Source organism: Carettochelys insculpta, chromosome 23, assembly GCF_033958435.1.
Source record: "Carettochelys insculpta isolate YL-2023 chromosome 23, ASM3395843v1, whole genome shotgun sequence".
NCBI classification, from domain to species: domain Eukaryota; kingdom Metazoa; phylum Chordata; order Testudines; family Carettochelyidae; genus Carettochelys; species Carettochelys insculpta.
The window spans coordinates 15,295,389-15,320,694 of record NC_134159.1 but is presented as its reverse complement, the minus strand read 5'-3'; the positions used below and the strand labels follow the sequence as shown (position 1 = coordinate 15,320,694).

The following is a 25,306-nucleotide window of genomic DNA, read 5'->3' as shown; positions in this document are numbered from 1 at the left end:
AAATATTCAGCTCATTTAGATTTAATAAGACAGTTACTAGGCATTAAGTAACTAGACTCCTTAATGCTTATAACAATACACATACTGCTGGAGGCTTAACAGCTATGCGAAAGATTTCTTTATGAAAACCACATTTGTGGCAGATTGGGAAGGGCTGTGTGCAACCAATGGAAAAAATCTGGTTCAAAAACAAATAGGTAAAAGATAAACAATCTGGCCCAGAATTGTTAAACCTCAGAAGAGACAGGCTCGCTCTTGAGCTAGTGTAAGTCAGCAGACCTCCATGGAGAAAGGAGCTGGACCTAATTTGTTGCTCATTTAAAACAGGTCATCAGATGCAATAGCAATGGGGAGCTGCCTGGAGAGAGGAGACGCAGACAGAAGGCCAGGCGAGGCAAATGATCTTAGCAGCTCTGTTTTGTATTGATTGGTGAGGGGCTGATGTGGGTGTAAATGAGGCCCGGAGAGGAGAAAGTTACCACAAGCAAGAAGGGACCAGAGTAGGGTCCTTCCGAGAGTCTGAGCAACAAGATTAGAATAGAAGTGTGGTGAAGGCAGACAGTGAGATTTGGATGCCACCCAGAGAAGAGAGGGAAGGCAATTCTCACTGGGGTTTTAGCACATTTAACACGGAGCATAACAGGAGCCTCTGAGATGCTCATTCAAACCCACCCCTTGTCAGGGGAGACTGAAAAAAGTCATTTCTGAAGGCTGGTCCTTTAGTGGCCTAAGTGACACATGTTGATGGTCTCAGCCTCATTCTGAGCAGCTCTGTGGGGAGGTAGTGCTGCTCAGTGAGCAGAGCACTTTGAGACTCAAAAAGCTGGGTTCTATTTCCACCTCTGCCACTGAAATACTGTAGGACCTTGAGCAAGTCACTTCCATTAGCTGTTTCTCCTCCTTGCCTGGATTTTAAACTCTTCAAGGTAGGGAATACCTCTCACCCAGTGACTGCATGAGGCTTATCAGATGGGGGCCCCAATCTTGCCTGGGGTCTCTAAGAGCTACCGTTGTACAAATAATAACCACATGTATGAGGCTTGTACCATTAGCACTCCCCCTTGTGTGCTCATTGTGCCTGGAGAATGAACTCCCCGTCCATGCTGGAGTCTTTCTGGTGCTGGGGCAAGGTGGACTGGGGGGTGGAGGGGAGGTGTGGGACGCGTGAGTTGGTGCTGCCCCCTGCTGCCCCTCTTCTATGATGAACAGAAACCATTGATCTCACGGTCTGTCACTCCAGAGCCATCCATCAGCACCCAAGCCCCTCGAAAAAGAAGAGTCAGCCTTCCCAGAATGACTCTGGGGCAGGCCCCAGAGGGCTGGAGACATGAGAGGAGGTGGAGGTATTTTCCTGCTTTTAGACTTGTGCACTGAAAAGCTGGGGCAGAACAAAGCCTTCAGATCCAGGCCCTCAACACGCCAAACTTTCAGGATATTCAGATCCAGGTTACTGGATCAGCCCCTTATGGGATCTTGTGTTCTCGGACACAGCCTGGTGATGCAGCACAATTCTGCTGACTTGCCTGGCACCCAAGCCAGGCAGTTCTCATTAGCTCCCCTGTCAGGAGGGTAAAATAATGGGGGAAAGAAAGAGGGAAGAGACAGGAGGTCTTGCACAGAAAAATCCTTACGATCAGCCTAAGCCTCCCTCAGCACACGAGGAATGAGGTGATTCTGATGTCTGACAGCATGCACTTAAAGTTCAGTCACAACAGGCCACGAGGTGGTATGTCCCATGACTGCCTGAGCTCCCCATGCGCTGAGCACCCTTAGGCAATTCAAAATCTTTCTGTAGCCCTTCTAAAAGCACTGGTGCATTGATTACTAGGGGCTTATGTTCAACAGATCAGTTTGTTTCTGCTCCTTCCCGCAGGAAAGTAGCCCCACCGCTTGCCACAACTCTTTAGAAACTCAGCAAAACAGCCACGTAATCTGAAGGCCCAGGATGGAAGATGGGACCTTCCCTTGCCCCTCCCAACACTGAGCAATAAGACCATTGTGATTATTTGTGCGGTTATGTATAGATTAGTAGCACCTCAGCAGCGTTTCTTACCCTGGGGGTCCGTGAGGGTATTGCAGGGAGTCCATGAAAACATAAAAGATAAATCACAGAATCACAGGGCTGGAAGGGACCTCAGGAGGTCATCTAGTCCAGCCCCCTGCTTCAAGCAGGATCAACCCCCACTAAGTCATCCCAGCCAGAACCTTGTCCAGCCAGGACTTAAATAAATACAAATGGTCATAGAAAATAAGTTTTAAATAAATTGCAAACTTACTATCTAGTATTATTTTTAATTTAAATATCTTCCAATAATATTATTAATGGGTGTCTGAAAATCTATGTTGTTTCCTTTTTCATGGAATGATGTGTACATAAAGGCTAGAAATGGCTTTGATGGGGGTCCATGAGCGGTTTGAGGGGATAATTGGGGGTCTGCACTAGTGAAAAGGATGGGAACCAGAGGCGGTGCTATATATGTCATTGAAAAAATCACCAGTCTGGTCATTACAGGTTTCACATGCACTGGGCGTTAATCCTCCTTCAAAGCAACTGTCTGTCTTTAATTAAAGGATGGGGTTGGACTGCAATAACCTAGTAAATGCGTTAGTCTCTAAGGTGTCACAGGACTGCTTGTTAATTGTGAAGCTACAGACTAACATGGCTACCCCTCTGAGATGAATGACCTTACATCATATCTAAATAATAGGGTTGGTATTTTCAATCTACCTCAGGGATTTAGACACTCAGCTCCCCAGTAAAAATGAGTAGAAGTTCCCCACTTTAAAAAAAAAAAAAATCAACAGGAACTAGATGTCCCATTTCCCTTTGAAAATCTTAGTCCAGACGTGGAGCTAAATAAAAGCTTTGTTCCTAAAGGACAGAATGGGTAGGACAAGCAAATCTGATTGGCTCATGCAGTCTCCTCTGAAAGGTAACAGAAGAATAACATGAGGCTGAGTCTTCGAGCCTTTGTCAGCTGACTCAGGCTGTGTGGCTAAAGCTAACAGTGTAGCTGTTCCCACCTGGGCCAAATCCTGCTGAGGGATTTTAGCCCGGCAGGGTGAGCATGAGTCAGTTGACTCAGGGTCTGAGACTCTCTGCTGTGGGTTTTTCTTTGCAGTGTAGACGTACACTCGGTGTCTTGGCTAGGGATCAGTGTATTCCCGCAAACACGCACCTCCCAGGCTTCCAGAGATTCTAGCAGAATTGGAGAGTGCACTCTACCACTCAGGATCGGGCCCAATAATGCCCTGGGGCAGAACTGTAATAGGGACAGGCACCATGTGCAGGGAGAATTCACGTGCTGTGTCACATGGTCGGTGGTGTCACCAAACAGACACTGTAAATTGTCTGGGCCATCTGGCTCCTCACAGCACCACCGGCCTGCGGGTACTAGATGGGAGGTAGTCTTAAAAGTTCAGGACAGGTCTGACATGCTTGCGATCTGTGCCTGGCTGCCTGTTTGATTTCTTTCCTTTGTGGGAGGGGAATCTCTGATCTCTGTGCCATTTGGATTACATGGTAGGATGTCGGCCGCCTCGTAACAGTGTCCGATGGGGACTATGTTCACCTTCGGAAGGTACTGTTTGTTTATTTCCCATGGAAGAGTATAGACTGTGGAGAAGTACTGAGTTTGCCCTGCTGTTTCTATGGCCCCTGCAAGAGAGAGCAGGGCTGAATCACAACATCGCACAGCCTCTCAAGCAACGTTCCCTCTAATTTTTTCCATCCATGAGCAGAACGAATTTTGTTATGAGCACTGAGACATGTACGGATGTACACCACCAGTACAAACGTATGCTGCTGGCTCTGGGCACCGTGTGGTGTCTGTTAATCAGCTGGGCAGCATGTCAGTCTCTCCTGGATGGCCAGGCAAGTGTTCAGGTTCCAGGGAACACTGCTCTCAAAGTCCCATCCCGCCAGGAGATTTCTGTGATTCTAGGATTAGAGTCAAATTTCCTTCCAAAAGCTTGGATGTGGGTTCACATTTTGTGACTTTGCCCGATCAATCATTTTGTGTTTGTCCTCCGTGTTGTTAGCAGCGTCCCCCTAGGCGGCTGTTCGTCCAATTAAAAGAACAAGCACCGTTAGGCTACGTCTAGATTACAGGGATTTGTCAGCAGAAGTGTGTGTTGGAAGATACCTTGCGACAAAACTGCTGTTGACAAATCGCATCCAGACCGCAGGGTGGATTGAAAGAGTGATCCCCTCTGTGGACAGAACATGGCCAGACTGCCTGGCTGCTCTATCGTCAAAACAGCCCCCCAGAACCACAGCAGACAGGGTTGCACAGCACCCCGGGGGCCTTTTCTGTTGACGGAAGGCTCCCTGGAACATCCAGACCAGTGTTTTGTCGGCAGTGGCCTTCTTCCTCATGGCGAGCGGGGTGTGGCTATCAACAAAAGCACTGTGTTCTGTCGACTTATATTTGGCAGAACACGCTCGACAATCTGGACGCTCTGTGGGTTTTGTCGACAAATGGGCCATTTTGTTGACCAGACCCTTTAATGTAGACATAGCTTTACTGAATAGATTTTGTTGCCCTGGGGACTTTCTCTTGGTTCCTTTTGGAATGGCGTGCGTCACATCCTAGGCTGTCATAAAGCCACATGAATTGGTGCTTCAGCAGCACATCCTTCCTCCACAGACCTTTTACCTGACACGTGCCCACGAGCGGAGTTCTTTAAAAGCAGCGCATACCACTTCATGTGTAAGAGAGTATGTGCAATGGACTCTGGTTTGCATGTGTTGGGTGCACATGACTGCTGTGAGGTTTACCACATGTTTAGGTGCTTGTCGAAGGGAATGGCTGCCCAGCTGCAGATATGCCATCCTGCCAGGGAAGGCTTCTGTGTTACTGCACTTGTAGTTGTAGCCTTGCATAAAAGAAAAATGTTTTTCCCAAAGTCTTTCTCCATAACTGGGGAGAGCTGATTCCTACTGGCCTCATTCTGTCACCAGTATCCAAGAACTGAAAAGAAAGCAGATCCTATAAGCACTGAGTGGATCTCTCCTGCAGAGAGCCAAGGTGCTAAGGGTGTGTGTGTGTGTGTATGTGTGTGTGTGAGTGAGTGAGTGGACAGAGATGGTAAAAGAACTGAGATATGCCCATGTGGGGCTAAAAAGCTTCCTGGGGTTTAGAAGACACAAGCCAATGTGCAGATATTCTTGAGGCATTGCTACAGCCTGAGGTCCCATTTCCCCAGGGCTGGAGCAAGCACAGTTAATGCTGGCTGACAGTGGGAGGTGCATCCGTTTACCCCAGGTGTGAATTTGCCATTTAGGGTCTGATTCTCATGTCATTCAGGCTGGTGTCACATAACAGTTACTCCCTATTTATGTGGGTGTAAATCAGTGTTGGGCAACCTGTGACCTGCGGGCTGCATGCAGCCCACTGGGGCTTCACTTGCAGCCTATGGACCTCCATTTGTGCCTCACCCCCATTCACCTCTCACGCACTGGGGCTCCTCCCCCTCCTGTCCTCTCTCCCAGAGCTCCTCTGCCTATTGGAGGTTTCCTGACCTTTGTCTTTCCCAGCCTGTTTGGCTTCTCTGCCCATCATCTGTGTTTGGGCAACCTGCTGATTTCCCCTTTTTGCTGTTCAAATTGCAGGGCAACCATAGATGAAGTGGAAACAGATGTTGTGGAGATAGAAGCAAAGCTTGACAAGGTAAGATGGAAAAGCTGAAGGGATGGCTTTGGGGGAGATGAGGGTGAGTCTTTGGTTCAGGAACATGGTCTCACCAACTGTTCTGGGCAGGAAGCCTCTGCTCAGACTGTCAGGAAATGGTTTGATATGTTGGTTTAGAGCACAGGTTGAACTTCTCTCATCCGGCATCCTTGAGACCTGACCGGTGCTGGACGAAAGAATTTGCCAGACCATGGGACGTCAATATTGTCTAGCACATTACCAACACTTCCACTGTTTCCTGAGCTTTTAGAAGACATTTGGGGTAAATTACAGCTACAAAACAGCACAGAACACTGAGAGCCAGGACTGTGTCTGGAAACAGACTTCATGGGACTGTGGGAAACTTGGCCACATCTATGATAAATGGTTGTCTGTCTAACTAAAATCATGCCAGATTACGGATGTTGCCAGATGAGAGAGTGCTGGATTCGGGAAGTTCAACCTGTATATGATCATGTCTTCCTCTACTGGCTGGCCGCAGACACAGCTGCTCCACCATAGACAAGGAAGCTGGTGGCTCCTTTTCACACAAGCAGTTGGGGCTGTTTCTGCAATGTAGTCAAGAGAGTGCCACTTTTTGTGCCTCTGTTTCCCCTTCCACTCTGTGTTTGTCTCGTCTACGTGGACAGTAATTGTCTGGGGCCGGGATGTGACTCACTCAATGACTCCACAGAATTTAGCTCTGTGTGGCCCTAGTCTCAGTCTAGGTGCCACTGTGATAGAAATAGAGGTGCACTGTTCACTGCCTGGTTATGTCGTCTGTATGTAGGCAGCCTTGGTTGGTTACAATAATGCATATTAACTCAAAGCTGAGGTTCAGGCAGGTGGGAGTGTGTGGAATTCAGCTAGGAAAGGTTTTAACAATAGTCTATTGAATCTGTTTCTATTGGCTATTGTAATGCTCACCTGAAATATTTCCCATTGGGTCAGGCTGTCTTTCCTAATGGTTAGAGCTCTACTGATTAAGTTCTGGGTTCTACTCTTATCAGTGCCAGCGTATCCCTGTGCAACTATAGCTTCTTTGGCCTGCCTTTCCTCCATCAGCCAAATAAAGAGAACAACTACCACATACAGAGTTTTGTAGCTTAATTGATGTTTTGGAAGTTCTTGGATGGAAGTTGCTGTAGAAATTCATACTATTATTACACTCTATGAAAATGAAGCATGTGTACACCACTGGCCTCTGCTGGTTAGAACTGGAACTGCACTGAAACCAGACTTCCTGAGTCCTAAGTGGTATCATAAGACCCCCCATTGGAAAGGGGAATCTGAATCTTCCTGCCTTACTAAGTTTGTTCTCTCCTGTTGGGTGCTTATGTTTGTTACTATGAGATTGCGCGTGAGTGCTTAGCTTGACTTGGTTGATCTGTTTAGGATAGGGTTTCTTCTGAGGGCGAGGTTGAGCCAGCTGACTGGTTTCTCTTTCTGGATGTTTTTTTCTGGATGAGGAAACTCTAATTATACATAAGAGCTTTGAATCAAGTGCTAAATAAAACAAAATGCATTCAAAATACAATAAATAAATAAATAAATCAATCCATGGCTGTTGAAAAAGGTCTAGAAGAAACAACAAGGCAGGTCAAATTTTCTGCTTTTTGGCATTGATTGTGTCTCTCTAAAGTTTCCAACTATCTGGCTGTGCTACGGCATCACTTGACAGAGCCTCTGTCAGCAGCTGCACAGTCAAACCCCTCCATTGGCAAGGATAGTTTGTCATATCCAGGAGTTTTAAAGGAAAAGGAATGAAAACAGTCTTGGATCCATGTCAAGACGCTTCATGATGGGAGGTCACGTTGTCCCCGCCTCCAAACGTTGGAGGCATCAGCCAGATTGTTTCTGAACTGAAGCAGACAGGACAGAAATGTGGTGGGGAAACCAGCCACGTTGTTGGATTTTAACGTGGCGATGGTGTGCAGTGAGAAGGGGTGAGAACTTCCACCTCAGACAAAGAGGTTAGCTTTGTTGAAGCCATGAGCCCTAAGAAACTGGTAGCCTATAGGAAATGAATCGGTGGCATTAGCACAGTTCCTCGTGGGCAGCTGCCTATCTAAGTTAACTAGCCCCCTTACTGGAAGTTGCAAAGAACCCTGAATTATCCACTGGCCCCATATGGTCTCTATGAGGTAGGATTGGGGCATTTTGGCTGTGCAGAACTAGGGGAAGCTTGTTCTGATGATACCGTTAATACCATTATTGTGGCACCTCATTGTTCTTGTTGTTCTTGAAGCTACAGACTAACATGGCTACCTCTCTGGTACTTGTCACCATTACTGTGGTTAGTCCATGGCTATAGGCCATTAGTTCCCAAGCCTGTCATATCGGAATGCTTTGTTAACAATAGAATTCTTTAAACAATTCAGGACTCACAACTTCATTGCACAGATGAATAAATAAACACATTTCCAAGAGAGTTGATCAGATGGCTAATTAATTAGAGCCCCTTTGGGCAGGGACTGTCTTTGGGCACTCCCCAGGTACTAGCAATGGGCTGGCCTTCAAGTGCTTTCCCTTTAGAACGACAGGTTTCATGAGATCGGTTCCCTTTTCACGTAACTTCTACTGTCTTGCGCCAAAATCTGACGGGATGGCTACTCACGTGAAACTGTCAGAATCAGGATCAGCTGGGAACCCAAACAAGTAAAGGGGTGTTTGGATCCAACAATTTGAAGCTGAAGACGCCTAATGAAACTCAAAGGGGTTTATGCTTTGAGGGTTGTTCTGGACAAAATTCTATGTTTTGCTGATATTAAATCACAATATTTCTATGGCTCTGACCACTACCATATTTGAGTGTTTCATAGCTCCTAGTGGATTTAATACCAAGGTATCTATATGGAACAGCAGCACAGGCAAATTATGCAACTTTGCCCAAGGTGACACCAATAATTTATGTCTGGACTAAGACCTGAACTGAGGCCTTCTCATCCCTGGCCTTTTGCTCCATCCACTAGGCAATCCTTCCTCCTCGGGAATAGTAGTGGAACAAGGTGCTGTTGAGTGCCAGTAAGGATATCAGGATCTGTCCGTTAAGGTACAAGACTGAACTCTCTGCCCTACCTGTGGTTTGGTGGGTTTCTCAGTCTTTTATTACAGTGAGAGGTAGAAACAGTTATGTCTGAACTGCAAATACGGCTGCTGCTTTCACTCTGACCTCGTTTGCCTCCAGCTGTGGCAGACGACTTTTCGACCAGCGGTGCCCAAGCCTTCTAATATTTCAGGAGCCTTTGTGGAGCTAGAGGAACATGAGTTCAGAGCATGTTCAGGCTGACTGGCCCTCAGCTACTAGGAACACAGCCCTGGATGGGTGCGCCAGGAGGTATTTTAAAAACTGCCACGTTTGCAGAATAAGCTGGGTTTCCTTTCCAAAGGAGCCGTCCAATGCCCCTGGTGTCCATCTGGGCTCCAGATGCCACAGGAGCTGCCTCCGTTTGTTTTCTTTCTTTGGGGTTGGATGGAGCAGCACATATATTCCCTGAGAGTCTGTTCTGCCAGATTAGATGAACAAGAGAGAAAGGAGGGGTGTGAGCAATGGATTCAGATGATACTTTGCTAACACAGCTGGGGACAATCTGAGCACCACGTGGGCTGGGGATAGAGCTGGCCACATTTATCCAACATGGCTTTCTAGTCTTTAAAATGAACTATTTTGCCTTTCCCCCCCCAGTGAAAAATTGCTGGTTTTCAACTCAAAAAAGAATCAGTTTCCAAACATTTTTGATTGTCAAAAGCCAACATTTTTCCTTTTGCCAAAAAAAAAAAAAAATCAGTGACAGCTTCTGAACAAAGCCTTTTTTGCTTGTTTCTCTTGGAGTGTGTGGCTAAGACAGTATTTTTTTAGCTGTGGGCAGTGGGGTGGCTCCCGTGGGCGGAGTGATCAGGAAGATAGAGTGAGTCCTTCTCTGCTCCTTCCGCCCTCCTCAGAGGAGGAAACATACTCACAATCAGGGTTCCTGCCATTTTTTTCCATCCATGTGCAGAATAAATTTTGCTATGTGCACCCACACATGCATGGACGTGCACTAGCAGAAGAAACACAGGCAGTGAACACTGAGCGGTGTTCCCTGCAAGCTGGTGCTTGGACTCCCATCCAGGAGAGATTCCGGATGCTCACAGTGTTCACTGCAACCACTGGACAGGCTGTTTCCAGCGGTGCTGAGAGCAGTCTGGGCTGTGGGAGGGAGTGGGGCAGCTACTCCAGGTCCCACACTTTTGGGGAGGGGCTGGTCCTGCAGCAGGGATCACCCGCTCTTTTGTTTCTGCTTGTTTGCTTGCATCCCCAGGTGCAACTGCACAGTCCCGATTTGTCCTTCCAGTCTGCCTCTGTCTGCTGGTTTTGCCCACTGGCTGCCTCTGGGTCCTAGTGCTCCACCCGTTCAGCAGAGTCACTCCCGCCGGCAGCTTGCACAAGGCAGTCTGCCCTGCCCCGCCCCTGCCCTTTCAGGCTTCTGCCTTGAAGGGACACACCCTTTGCTCTTCCGGCAGTACGGCCCTCCACCAGTCCAGGGAGCCCACTCTTAGCCCAGGTGAGTTCCAGCAGTCAGTCTCCATCAGGGCCCCTCACCTGTAGCCCCAGAATGGTGTCCCTCCATGCCCCTCACCTCCCCGCTGCCCTGCCCTTTCTCCCCTCTCCCAGCAGTGGGTGAGTGGGGTGGTCCTTGCCATCAGGCTCCAAGCCGGGGGTGGGGCAGCCCTTAACACCTCCAGCCTCAGGGTCCTCCATGCTTTTTTTAGCTTTCCGCAGCAGACTACAGCTTTGGGGTTCCCCTCCCTGCAGTCCTAGGGACCCACAACTCCACCACCACCCACCAGGGCTGGCAAATGACAGGCAAATGTTCAAACAAAACAGCAGAAATGTAGCACTTTAAAGACTAACACAATGATTTATTCGGTGTTACTATTCAACATGCAAGGAAAAGCTCAGACCGTTCCCACCATTTCAGGAGCCTTAAAACTCAGCCTTTCTAAGGGCTCTAAAATCTGTATGTTACCCTGATTGCTTGGGATGCAGAGTAGCATTAGTGTTCCAAAGCTGGGGTCATTTGACCAAAGCACTCCTGAGTTACAGGCTGCTCCTAAACCAGTGCCCTTCTGTTAACCAGTGAGTGAGGTATGGATGAATCAGAGACAGATTTCCATTGAGATAGATGGCGTGGACCCACCAAATTAAACTTTAAGAACTGCCTGCTGCTAACGTTCTCCCTAATCTTTTCCTTCCACGTGTGGAGCTTTTCTGTCCATGTGTGGAATATTTTTTTCTGTGCACTGAGGCATGTGGAAATGTACACCACCAGCAGAAACAAAACCTAAATGTGGGTGCTCTGTTAATCAGCTGGGTGGCATTTGAATCTCTGCAGAGTGGCTGCACAAGTGCACAGTTTACTGGGAACACTGCTGTCAGACTGTCATAATCCAGGTTTGAGTCTACTTCCCATTCAATGGCCAGAACGGAAAGGCCACCCAGCCGCTCTTCAGGCAAAGTTGGCTGTAGGTAGAGTTTGCAGCAAGGAAGTCCAGGACGCCGGATTTCAGAATATAAGTGTTGTGACATTGATCATGATCATCGAGGTTTATTTTAATTATATGATCTGAATTATAATTATGCAAAAGAGTTACGGTATAATTATACAGGTCGGTGTTATCAATATTTAACCTGCCGTCAGCAGGTGCCTTTGAAATTCACTGTAACCAGATTTCACCTGTGTAAAAAAAGTTGCACTGAGCCCCTCACTCCCTTAGACATGGCCCTGTCCGGAACTCTTGTGTCTGTCTATGGAAGTCTCTCGTTTCTGAACATTTTCCAGGCAGTTGTGATTTGCGGGCTCCAGGGGGACGCAGCCTAACTCACCCTAGTGTTTTGCCAGAGTTTGCACCCACCTTTACAACCAAGAAGTGGGCCGTACCCCAGTGGCAGTTTGGACTAACTTTCAGTGGTGCGACAGCAGTCTGTAAGGTTGTCACTAAGCCAAGAATCTGCTCCTCTGCTGGTAGTACTCTTGCTAACGCACCCCCCCACCCCAAGAACTAGGCCCTTCCACTGTGCACTCAGTCGCTCTGAGTGCACAAGTGTGCTGCAAACCATTCACTTCAGCGACTTGCCCCTGCCCCCACCCCCACCCCCACCCCAGCCGGGGGGAGGAGAATTTTACCACTGCTCTATCAGGCAGGCGGTCGTGCCTCAGTTTCCCTACCAAAGCCAGTCCTCCCCGGCCTGGCAGGGTGATCTGGCCAGACCAAATACCCTTTTCTCCCAGAGCAATGGGAGTGCAAAGCCCCGTCACCCTCCCTGGGCACAGCTCTCTCCACTGAGGGTGGCTGTGGGTGTTCTGCTAATCAGCTGGGCGGCACCTGAATCCTTCTTGGGCGGCCTCCCAAGTGCTCAGCTTGCAGGGGATGCTGGTAATGTCACATGGGGGCCCTCCATACTGCAAGCGCCTGCCTTGGGAAGCTCATACAGTAAACCCTCAATTGTATGGCCCCCGATTTAGCAGGCTTTGGGAACAACTGACAACCCCCGTTGTTCCAAAGTCCACTGGGGTCCATAAATCCTAAATCCTCCCCCCCCACCAAAAAAAAGGTGCGGGGAGACTTACTGCTGCCACAGCCTGCACCCTCCTGCACGTGGTGAGGCGGCTGCAGCCATGTGCGCTAAGGCGCCAGGAGCCACACGCAGCGGGTGCCTCGAGCCGCCTGCGGCGACAGCGTCCCAGACGCACAGCGGGATCCAGGGGCTCCTCCACTGGCAGCTTTGGCAAATAGCAGGTTTTTTGGCTTTGTTATTTTATTTTTTGGTGTTGGTTTTTTTTTTGGGGGGGGGTGTTGGACTGGGGCTGGGAAAGCCAGGGGGGGCAGTAAACCCTCGTATTTAACGGACCCCTCTCCCCACAGTAGTCTGTTAAATGGAGGGTTTACTGTACCTCCAGCAGTTCTGCTCTTTCCAGAGCCACGTTTTCTAAGCTCCCAGCTAGTTCCTCCTCTGGCCTCTTGAGCCAAGCACTTGTCTTCAGGGACCCTCTCCCCTTAGCTCACGCTGAAGCACAGCACTGTCCCTCCCCACGGCTCTCTCTGAAAGCAAGCGTTTCTCTCCAGCTCCCTCCTTCCTGGCAGGTCTCGCTGTGCCCTGCAGTCAGCTGCTCTGACAGGCAAACCAGGCATGGGGAGAGCTGGGGCCTGAACCACTGTTCCCTGTAAGCTGAGGGCTTGAGCGGCCGCCCAGGAGAGATTCAGGTGCTGCTCAACTGATTAGCAGAGCACCCACGGGGGCTATCATGTCTTTCTATTGGTGGTGCACATCTGTACATGCCTTGGTGCGCATAACAACATTTATTCTGCTCATGGATGGAAAAATTAGAGGGCCCCCTGCTCTGAACTCCTCTTAAATGTTCAGCTCGCTCACTGACAGCTGGTTTACAGCAGTCATGGGATTTGGCCATGGTCTCTCCTGGGGACCTCCCCCCAGCAGAGTGTGGGCTGGGGATCCATGAACCCTCCCACCTTCCTGACAGTGGTGGTAGCAGCTGCTGGATTCTCCTTCCCCTCTTGGGCAGCAGCTGCACAGGGCTGAGAGGGAGCGGGGCCAGCACCATGGTGTGGGCAGTGCCCAGGGCTGACTGCTTTAGGCCCCACTCCATCTGCCCTTGGCCATGTCCCTTCTGGGTTGCAGAGCTGGGCCCCCCTCCCACCTTGTCCCAGGGCCCACGGTGGCTGTCAGCATCACCAGTCTGGTGGCTTTAACCTCTGCTGCAGGCTGTCGGAATGCTCAGGCTGACATCAGAGCGATGGCTACGCCCAGGCCGCATTCCCGAGTTTTTCCTTTGCACTCTGGAGTGCTAGAAACGGATCCTTAGCTGAGGCCAGTCCACTGAAGGCAATGGAGCTACGCCTCTTCACCCCAGCTCCAGCGCTGGCCTGGAATAGTTTTCTTAAATGACAGTGGGGTGGGGGTAGGACGTCACTTCCTGATTCTGTCTGTGGTGATTTTTTCTGTTTGGATTCAGATGTTCAGACTAATAATCCTCTGGGCTGAGATTGCAAGACTGTCTGGATTCATGGGCATTTCACAACGGGTGGCTGTCTGACTGTAACCCATGCTGAGAGCATGCATGTCTGTCTCCTGCTAGTGGCTGATCAGTAAACTGGAGTCATGCAACTGCTGCAAACAAAGTCACTATGCTAACCCAGCACTAGCAATATAGGGGGTTAATTCTGAAGGTACAGGCTGAATCTCTCTCGGCTGGCGCCCTCAGGACCTGACCGGTGCTGAATGAGAGAATTTGCCGAACCATGGGAGGTCATTTCTGTCTGGTACATTACCAATACTTCCACTGCTTCCTGGGCACTTAGAAGACAGTTACAGGTAAATTAGAGCTAAATAACAGCACAGAACACTGAGAGCCAGGGCTGGTGGCTGTAAACTAGGGTGACCGTGCATCCCATTTCTGGAGGGACAGCCCAGTATTTCGGGCACCAGAAAGGCATCCTGATTTATTTTTAAAACTGGGCTACTTGCCACGTATTTGTGGTTCCTGGCTCCCCGTGGCTTAAGGGAGTCAGGAGCCAGGAGCCAGACTGGCGTGGCTGCCGCCTGGCTCCCCATGACTTGTGAGAGCTGGGAGCCAGACCTGCATGGCTGCTACTGGTTCCCCGCAGCTCGCGGAAGCCAGGAGCTTGACCCACACAGTTCCCAGCTCCCCATGTCTACGGGGAGCCAGTAGGACCACCAGCATGACTGCTGCCCTGTGCCAAGTGCCCTGAGGTGTGGGGCAGGCGGGGAGGTCCCCCAAGGCATCAGCTCTTTGCAGCTGCAGCTGGGGAGACGCTCTCCCTCGCCCTCATCCCATATTCAGGATAGCAGGATATGGTCACCCTACTGTAAACAAACTTTATGGACCACAGGAAACTTGGCCATGCCCATGATAAGTGGTCATCCAGCTAACTAAAATCATCCTGGATTACAGGTGTTGCCAGGCGAGAGAGTGCTGGATTAGACAGGTTCAGCCAGTAGCGAGTCCAAGCCATTGCATGAGTTCCACAGAATGAATTTAACCCAGTGAGTTTTAGTTGCAAATCAGCTTTCCATTAAAAACACTTGGGCCAGACTCATAGGGCATTCCCTCCTCAAGTCTCTTCCTCTTTCCGCAGCTGGTGAAGCTATGCAGTGGGATGATTGAAGCCGGGAAAGCCTACATCACCACCAACAAGCACTTCGTTAGCGGGGTCCGAGACCTGTCGCAGCAATGCAAGAAGGACAAAATGATTTCGGTGAGTTGTCTTGTAGGGATCAGAAAGGGTTAAACTTTCTAACAAGAGTCTGGGGCATTCCATTTAGGAGGGGGATTGCTAGGGTGCTCACTCTAAGCCCAGTAAAATAAAATGTTCTCCAGGGGTATGCGGACACCCAAGATGGTGCTTTGCAGCATGCAGTGATTCACTGGGTTCCTATGTGGTGCTTCCTTTGATTTCCCATATACTTTATGCTAGTATAATTTACTTATATATGTGCATCTCTATGGAGTGGCAAGGGTGGGGACCAGGAGTCAGGATTTTGGGGTCCCTGCCAAGATTTACATGCCACTTAATGTCAGACCTTGGACAAGAAAGACACATGATCACTCTGTGACTCAGTTTGTCTTCCTGTAAAGTGGGTTCAGTTTACCTGTCTCGCTAGAGGAGGCCTGGGGAGCTGATGGTTGTGAGGCATAATACCTGCAAAATACACTGAGATCTTTGCAGCCCTGTGCTGCTGTTATCAACAGTAGCAGGGAGGGTTAGTGAGCTATATGGAGGGAAAGAAAATCATGCCAACTCTCATTCCAGCTGGGGTCAGAATGTTAACAGGAATCTCCCAGGGAGCCCTAAGAGTCTGTCCAGTGCTTTGGCTGATCTTTAGATGGAAACCATGCTGTCAATATGCAAAATATTCATCCCTGTGGGTGAAATTTTCCCCATAGAGTGGACCAGCCTCAGGCCAAGTCACCGTTTGAGTCTCAGTGGCCGTGTCTACACTAGCCCCAAACTTCGAAATGGCCACGCAAATGGCCATTTCGAAGTTTACTAATGAAGCGCTGAAATGCATATTCAGCGCTTCATTAGCAAGCGGGCGGCAGCGGCGCTTCGAAATTGACGCGCCTCGCCGCCGTGCATCTTGTCCCGATGGGGCTCCTTTTCGAAAGGACCCCGCCTACTTCGAAGTCCCCTTATTCCCATGAGCTTCATTAGTAAACTTCGAAATGGCCATTTGCGTGACCATTTTGAAGTTTGGGGCCAGTGTAGACGTAGCCAGTGAGGGAGAGATTTCATCTCAGTGTCTGAAAGATTTCCCAGATAATGCAATGCTGAAAAGGTTTAAGAGTCACGTACTTGTTTGTAAGAGGTGCTAGGGCTTGTAGAAGCCAGAATGCAAACGGGAGCCCCAGAATCTAGGTCAGTGAGCATCGGTTATGCAGGAAACATGGGTGATCATTGTGCAAGAAGAAACAGGCAGGCAGTGCTGGTTTCTGTGCTAAGCCGGAAAGGATGAATGGCCTCTGGCTTCAATGCCAGCCATTTAGATGTATGCACAACTAACAGAGCGGGCTCCTCAATGGCTTAAAAGGCGTCCTTCCCCCTCCTCTCTGCGCTGTTCCCATTCACTGTCTGTCCTCTTCTCCTTTCACAGGAGTGCCTCGACAAATTTGGAGACAGTCTGCAGGAAATGATTAACTATCACATGGTAAGGTGCCACCATTGCTTGGTTTCTTTGTGTGCTGGCAGCCAGCCCTTAATGCTCTCACTTCCCTCTCTAGATGCTCCTTAATGGTGTACGGGCTTGGGACCTGGCAGCAGCCACGTGACACTGGACAAAGGCAGGGATCCCCTTAAGAGTCCCTATCCCTGGAACACGTGGAAGAAATTACAAGACTGAAGGGGCATGGGGTGGTGGTGGGGATGGGGAGGAGTTACTGCCAGTGGTACTAGGTTCTTCTCTCTTTAATGAGTCAAGCTCTGTCCTAAAAAGTTACAGCCCTGCCTTAATGGTGTTGCACCGGTGCAGTAACTAGTAGTAGTGCACCATGTGCTGCGATCCGTGAGATTGCACGGAGTGCCCTGATGAATGGGTTTGCATTGGTCTGCGTGAGTACGTTGATCAGGAGCTTGCACCAGGCTGCACAGTTTCATTGGCTAGTGATAGTGCACTGGATGTATAGATTGGTGTGGATGCACAGATGCGTAGATCCGTGCAGCAGCTGGTGCACTGATCCATGGGGTGCACGAATGTTGCTGGTTAATAGAGCTGCAAGAATGATTTGCCCCACTGTTTTTAACCAAGCCTACAGGGCGCTGGATGGGAGTGTGGGTGAATGCGCTGCCTAGTGAGGTGAATAGGAGACTTTCAGCACCTTTGTGGGTACCACATGCTGCAGAGTTGCTAGCCTGGCGCTCTTCTGTTGGAGGGGTCAGACACCAAACAAGGATGTGCCCTCTGAAGAACCTGCTGCGTGTCATCCACCGCAGGCACCGAAGGGATTTTCTCAGCCTCTAAAGTGAGGCAGAGAGAGACACAAGCTGTGACCTTCTGGTGTCTAGTGCAACTGGGAAGAAACCCAGAGACTTTGCTGTGAGCAGTAGGTTGGGGAGGGGAGAAGATGCAGCATCTCTCGTCTTTGCTTCTGGTGGGAACTCACAGCAGCCAAAGCCTCAGGGACATGAAACCTCTGCCTGAGAGAGAGGAGCTAGAATACTTGTTCCCCAAATGGGAAAGGCAAACCACGACTGTGAATGATTCATTTTTCTGCGGTGATTGAGGAGGGGGTTGTGTGTGAGGCCAGGGCAGGTCTCAGTGGGTCCTGAGCAGTGTTCCTTGTGAGCAGGGCACTTGGGTGGCCGCCCAGGAGAGATTCGGGTGGCCGCCCAGGAGAGGTTCAGGTGCCGCCCTGCTGATTACCAGATTGCTCACGGCTGGCAGCTTGTGTTTTTGTGGTGGTGCACATGTGCACATCATGCTTGGGTGCATTTAACAGAATTTATTCTGCCCATGCGTGTAGAAGATTAGAGGGGCTACTGGTCTGGAAGAACTCCAATAATCACCATTTGCACTGTGAATGCCTCACTTGCACAGACTGCATGTGTTCCAGACTGGAGGGGAACAGCCAGGGTCCTCTTGGAAGCCCATCTACACTGATCTCTGCCTTACCTGCGGGAGTGGTTTGGAAGTCACCTTGCTGCTCCTGAAGTGGGGCATGCTTTGGAGTTTTGCATTGGCTTACTATGGCCATGTAAAGCCAGAACCCAAAGCAATTTTCAAGGGGACACGAGCCCCAGCTGGGTTGGAACCAAGGAACCAGGGTGGAACCTGGGTTGTAGTGAGCAATCCCTTGGGAACACAATCAAGTGCAGCGTTGAGGGTAAGGACAAACTGGAGTGTATTGATCCCACAGTAAGATGGAAGGACAAAGTTTGCCATATAAAGGTTGATTCTAAATCTCCGTGTGTCTCGAAGCCAGAGCACCTGGGCTGGGAGAACCTCTCCATTCTGAATGCCCAGGCACAATATTTCTGAGCCTTGCAGAGGAGAAAAGCAGTTCTCAATCTGAGGCCCTGAACCAGCCATACAATATGTGACTCAGTGCTGCACACCAAAGGAGGCTTCGGGGTGTGAGCCAGTTTTATTCCCCGGAGCCCCTCACCATGCATTAGAGGTGACGCATGCTTTTGGGACACAAGCTAATTGTATGTGCAGAGAGTCCATTTTATTCTCTGGGAAGCAGGTGGCAAGAGCATGTTTCCAGTTACGGAATGACCCCCAGGGTTTCTTGGTATGTTAGCAGGTGAGAGCAAAGTCAATTGGCGACACAGAAACCCAGCAACAGGAGAACTGTCCCAAATGGGGGAATGAGTCAGAGAAGCATGCATATGTGTGTGTGTGTGTGAGAGAGAGAGAGAGAGAGAGAGGGGCGTGAGGGGCCAGTTTACAGCTTTGTTGGTGTGCCTACACCAGTAGGCTGTACTGGCAAAGCAAACTTGGACTGTGTCTACACTAAGCAAAGCCAGTCAATTTTAGATAGGCAATTCTAGATATGGCGCTTGCCTAGCTGGAATCGACGTCTCTGTGCTCGGCTCACTTGGCCATCCTGACCGAAGAGGATGGAGGGGAGAAACTCTCCCATCGACCTCTCTTAATCCTCACCGTGAGGAGTACAAGGATTGCCTGCGACCCCTGAGAAGTCAATGTTGTGCATCCCTGCCAGGGTAGATGTAGCTTTAGTGTAGACACAGCTATACGTGGGAAGCTTTGTCCAGTACCGTTCAATCCATCTCCACCCTGGTAGGAAATAAGCTATCCGGGAAAAAGCCCAGATTTGCTGGTAGAACTGTGCCTATGTAACCACCACAGGTGGACTCAAGCCTGGGACTCCAGGAGCCTCTAAAGTTTGAGCTCAAAGCCAGACGGCTCTCAATGAGACTCATTCACTCTCTCTTCAAGTGCCGCGACATGGGACGCTGAACCACACCCAGTACGTGTGGGGGTTACATATTTCTCCTAGCTGAGGAAGCACATCCTGAGCTTCGGAGATGCAGTTGAAATCCTAGACGAACTCCCACATGTAACCTCCAACAGGAGGAACTGAACCTAGGACTTAACGCAGGAACTGCTACAGCTTGAGTTCAAAGCCAGCTGGCTCGCAGCTGGGGCGGTAGAGGAGACGCCTTCTTTCTCTGTGTAAGTGGTCTCGGTGCCTCTACGTGGGACAGTGAACCACACACCGAGGTGTGTGGCTTATACCTACGCTAGGGGGTTCTGGCGGTACAGTTCTGTCAGTTGGTGACCGCACCTTTTCACATCCCCGACCGACGCAGCTATGCCTGCAGAACTCTGATGTGTGGAACAGGACAGTGTGTGTCTGTGTGAGGGTGAGAGAGAGAGAGAGTGGGGAACCAAGTACTGAGAAGAGAAGACAGAGCCCTGTATTCTGGTAGCAGGCCTGCTGGAGAACCCCCAGCCTTGGCTGGGCCTGCTGGAGGTTGCAACATGCCATTAATGTTTAACGACTCGCAGTGTGCTGAACTAGAAGTGCCAAATGCGCGGTGTCAGAGGAGATTAGCTTATTAAACCCCTGTTGCTACTGTGGAGGATGTGGCCAGAGAGGGGAAGCCCAGAGCTGGAAGCACAGGCAGTGTTTATCCCAGCGACTGAGAGCCTGAACTGTTTGGTCTGCAGGAGCCAAGCCTGGGGTCTCACACTCTCTTTTTGCTCCTTTCACCAGTCCTTGGGCCTAGGTTTTCCTTCAAGACCCCAGTGACTTCACTGAAAGTCACACCCCTCTAACTGATGGCAGAATACTGGTTTGCAGGTGAGGCATCTTTTCCTTCTCAGAAGCCCTGAGGCCCAGCAAAGAGGCCAGTTCTCTGAGGATATGTCTATACGGCAGATGCTATTTCAGGATGCAGTGCTTCTTACATTACAATCTGTTCCTTCATCCCCAGTGTGTCTCAGCTTAGGCTGCTTGGTGGTGCACATCCACATATGCCCTGGTGCACATCACAAAATTTATTCTGCACACGGATGAAAAAAAAAATTAGAGGGAACCATGCTGAGCTCCCCCTTTTCTTTCTCTCTCTGTTCCCATCACCTGTCCCGAAATGCAAAGAGCCATTTGCCATCTGCCAGGCCCTTAAATATCAGAAAACAACTTTGGCCTCTTTCTGCATCCTCTGACAAATGTAGTGCAACGTGAGAGTCACAAGATCTGCCTGTAGTGAATGGGCTTTGTTGGCACTGGATCAATAGTTCTCAGTTTCATGACCGGCGGGGCTGAGAGCAGTGAGGCAATGCGACGGTGTGTTGAATTATGGCTGTGTCATGGCTCACGTATGTTTCCTGTAGCCCCATGCTAACGGCCATTAAATCACAGTCTTGGCCTGGAGGCCGGTTCCCAGCAACTGCTGATTGGAGAGCCCTGCTTCCTGCCCTGTGGTGCAAGGCAGTTGTTCTGCCTAGCAAGTCCCCGGTCTCATCAGAATACAGAGCTGGGGAGGGGTAGTGTAATCCTCCCCATAGATGTAGAGAACAGAGACGGGCCTTTACGGCAGCCTGACTGGCTCCCCAGGGTGAAGTGTATTCGACACATAGATAGCGCACAGCTGCGGGCACCCTAATTTACACAGCTGGGAAAAAGAGTAAAATGACAGGGACTAATTTAGCTATACTCAAGAGAGAGCTCTTGGAGTCAGTGTGGATAGTTCTCTGAAAACATCCACTTGTTCTGCAGCAGCAGCCAGAAAAGCAAAGAGAATGCTAGGAATCATTAAAAAAGGAATAGAGAATAAGACAGAGAATATCTTACTGCCTCTGTATAAATCCCCGGTATGCCCATATCTGGAGTACTGCATACAGAAGTGATTGCCTCATCTCTAAAAATGATATCTTGGCATTGGAAAAGGTTCAGAAAAGGGCAACAAAATGGTTAGGGGGTTGGAATGGGTGCCATGTGAAGAGATTAAAACTGGGACTTTTCAGTGTACAAAAGAGGAGGCTAAGGGGGGACACGATGGACAGCTATAAAATCTCGACAGGTGTGGAGAAAGTGAATAAGGAACAGTTATTTATGTGTTCCCATAATGTAAGAACTAGGGGTCACCAAATGTTTCCTGTTTAAAACTAACAAAAGGAATGTTTTCTTCATGCCGCACATGGTAGGCCTGTGGAGCTTCTCACCAGAGGGTGTGGTGAAGACCAGGACTTTAACAGGGTTCAAAAAAGAACTAGATACATTCATGGAGGTCAGGTCCACCAATGGCTATTAGCCAGGCTGGGTAGGAATGGTGTCCCTGGCGTCTGTTTGTCAGAAGCTGGAAATGGACGTCAGGAGACGGATCACTCAATGATCACCTGTTCTGTTCACTCCCTCTGGGGCATCTGGCATTGGTCACTGTTGGAAGAGAGAATACTGGGCTGATGGACCTTTAATCTGACCCAGTGTGGCCGTTGTTATGCACATGCCTGCACTCAAGAGTCTGCAGCCTGAAGTGACTGTTCCCTAGGCCTACCCACGTCCCATGTGTGGGCTCTGGTGAGATTACATTCAGGCTTGAAGCTCCAGGTTAGCATTGTATCAGAGGTCGCTGTGTTAGTCTGTATCTTCGAGAACAACAAGAAGTCCTGTGGCACCTTATAGACTAACAGATATTTTGGAGCATCAGCTTTCATGGGCAAAGACCCACTTCATCAGATGCCTGGTCAGTTCCAGCCCATCCCTTGGGTATATGCTTACTGCCGGAGTTGCTGGGCTCACAAAGGATAACAGAGAGATGCCCTGGTAATCCACATGTGCTGCATGTGCCTAGGCATGTTAAGCAGCCTCAGGCAGTGCCGGTTCGGCAGCCACTATCCCCTGGTTGCCTCCCTCAACTCTGGCGGCCTCCAGTCCCCCTGTTGGCTGTCCTCAGCCACCTCTCATCAGGCGGTGGCGAGCGGTGCGAGGACAGGTGGGAAGACTCAGGAAAAGCAGATGGTGGCTGGAAGGAAGTTGCAGTTTCCCCTTCCCAGAGCTGCTTCCCTCCGGCTGGCAGCGTGGCTGTCCTCTGCTCCTCTGCAGTCTGCTCACACTGCCCTGAGGCTAAAGGTGAGCCGCCCACCCTGCCCTCCTCCACGGGTGCCAACTCTCCGGGACTGGACAGACTGGACACCGTTGCAGCAAATGGCATCTGGTCCAGGAGAGATGGCGACCCCTTGCCCCCATAGCTTCTGCCCCCACACTCCCCTCATGGGGTGGCTGCTCCCTCCATGGGGAGCGTGCTGGGCTGGGCTGGGCTGCATAGGGCACCAGCACTGGTAGGGATGGCCCAAAAGCAAAACTCTTGTCCCCAGGACCCATGAGAGGGAATAAGCGTCAGGAGAGGCAGGGAAAGCCCCATCAAAGCGGTGTTTTGGGAAGCAATATAATCCACAAGCACAGTCAGAGTCACAGAAAACCTACCGGGGGAATGTCTGTGAATTGCAATGGTGGTTTAAATCACTGCATGTTACAGTCCTCCCACCAAGGGTGTTAGTATCAAGGGGACACTGCAACAGGACTGCCTGAGCTGTATGCAGTCTCCTGATCTATGGGAATGCACCAAAAATGCTATGATACACATGAAATAATAGGAAGGGGAGGAATCTATCTATCTACCTACACTACACTACAAGCTTTATTCTCCAGCATCCCGTAGGTATAGGGGTTGCTGGACAATCAAATGAGCCAGTTATTGGAGCTGGGGCTGTGCAGCTGACCCCACTCTGCCAGTCTCAGCTGGGCTGCCAGCCACACTCTCCCTGGCCTCAGCAGATGCTGGTTAACTGACGTTGCCTGTTATCCAGGTGCTGGATAACACGGCTTTTACATTATCTATCTATCCATCCACCCATCTGTGTGTCTGTCTGTCTATCCATCCATCCCAGTGCTTCTCATCCTATTTTCCATTGCGGGCTGTAATACGGTTCTCTGCGTGTTATGTGGAATGCACCCTCACAGTATATACAAACAATACCGAATGGCCTGAGGATGTCAGATGGCTGCTGCTGTGTGCAGATTGGGTCACATGCTGCCCTCAGGCTGCAGGTAGATAAGCACAGATTTCATCAGTTGATTGGATTTATCTATATGTCAGGACTGGCAGAAAAACAGGATGTATTTTTCCAGGATTTTTTTTTATGGAAAGTTTATAATTTTCTTTTAAATTTCTCAGAGAAAAATCAGAGTGCAGGAAAATTTCCCACCCAGTTTATGTCCCCACCCTCATCTCCCCCTCTTCTCTGTCTTTGTGTGAATTCATCAGCTCCAGCTCCACCTATCTGTCCCCTGAATGTTTCCTTCCAGCAAACCCATCTGTCAGGAACCACTGAGATAAGGAGGAAAGAAACACGCAAGTGAAAATGCTGGAGCAATAAAATTATTTAGGTGGAGCCCGTTAAGCCCACATATGGCCGTTTAGCAGTCTGTTTTCAGACTTCAAAGTTGTGACAAGATAGTTGCTCTCTCCAGTGTGGCTCCTCCCATCTCACAATTCCACACGGTGCCTCATCTGACTTTCCACCCTGCAGTCCCTTGCTATGGCTACGTCACCATAGCTAGCCACAGCAGCCTCCAGAGGAGATGGAGCTTCAGTGAATGGGCTGAGAAGCATTTCCTGCTGTCAAGGAAAAAACCCACCCAAGCTGTGAGGAGTCAGTGAAGCAGACGCCAGATGTCTCTGGGCCGGTTGTGTTGTGTTTTAGGCCAAAAGAGAAAGAAAGAAATATCTAAAGAATGGAAAAGGAGAATTCCTCTAAGTTACTTGCTCCCCACAGAGCTGGTGGGTCCACAAGTAGTTTCCTGCCCTTCACAGTGCTGGCCTGTGTCATCAAGGGTAGGTCCTGGATTGGGCCAGGTTTCTTCACGGAGGGCAGAGAGACCCTTCCTCCCCTGTTCTGGCATCACCCACAACTGGGCTTTCGAGAAAGCAGGCAATCTGCCCTGCTAGGTGCTCATTGGTCTCTGCCAGCCCCAGGCCCTCCTAGGCACCAGTGAACCCCCTCTCATTGGTTCTGCCTGCAGCTGATCATGGGAGGTCACTTCCTAGGCAACCTCCAGGTGTCTGCGGTCACTGCTCTTCTTATCCACCTTCTTAGGGTGAGGTGGTATGGCCGCTGGCATGGGACAGTGCTTGGTACATCCTGTGGCACTCATGGACACCAGGCTGGAGTCAGGGTAGCCTCCTGTCAGGTGGCTTGCTAGGTTCAGTCGCCAGAAACTTGAATGGCAAGGAAATGAGCTGTGGGAAGAGTATGATGCCAGGGAAATACCCCATATGTCATAATTGCCTAATTTTGTTTCTCTGTTGGAACAGCCTCTGTAATATTTACATGCTCTTTCCAAGGTCCCGTTGGCCACGCCCTTGCTGAGTGTGTTGAAATCAGGTACCATTAAGCCAGTAGCTGCACAATGCAGATGTTTAGGGAGAGATGGGCTGTGGCAGCTGCTAACCTGTATGGCCAGGGGAAGCGGTTTGGATGTCAGGAGCAATCTCTGCTGAGCTAACTACAGTCCTAGCTCTGGCCTGTGGAACAATTCAGAGCTGCCTAGACAGCAGAGTGGGCCATTCTTTTGGAAAACCTGGCAGTTACCTTGACCAAGTAGCATGGATTAGTCTCCAGTTTGGTCAGGCACCTATTCCAAGTCCCGCTAAAGTCAGTGGAAATCTTTCTCTTGACTCCAGTGAGTCCTGGCTCAGGCCCAGGACATGCTGTGTTGCATGAGGTGTTGCCTTACAACTAAACTTTGGGCTAGCTTTTAGAGACTGAATATCCCAGAAATGCTTAACCCAATGTGCTAATCATATTTCCACTCAGATATTACATTGGGCCTCCATAAATATCCCTGCCTCTTCCGTTAGATGTGTCACTTTTCACTTCCTGTCACAGAGATAGTGCAGTGTTACTATGTGCTCTTAAACAGCTGATGTCCCACCCCAGAAGTGGCTGCACTTTGGTGATGAGCCGAGTGATTCTGTTGAGTGGTTGGCAGACACTTATTGCTGCTTAACCTGACTTTGCCTAGAAGTTAGTGTTAGCTTTCCTTTCTCAGTACAGAGTAATCCTTCCAGTTAATGCATTGGCG

At 49.8% G+C, this 25,306-nt stretch overlaps 1 protein-coding gene across 1 annotated transcript in view; it reads left to right on the top strand.

Moving 5' to 3' along the window:
• ACAP3 (ArfGAP with coiled-coil, ankyrin repeat and PH domains 3) overlaps nt 1–25,306 on the top strand; it is a 195,796-nt gene that overhangs the window by 81,929 nt on the left and 88,561 nt on the right. The window contains exons 2-4 of the mRNA XM_075018189.1: nt 5,615–5,672; nt 14,832–14,951; nt 16,348–16,401. Of these exons, the coding sequence (XP_074874290.1) occupies nt 5,615–5,672; nt 14,832–14,951; nt 16,348–16,401 (232 nt within the window). The remainder of the gene's footprint in view (nt 1–5,614; nt 5,673–14,831; nt 14,952–16,347; nt 16,402–25,306) is intronic.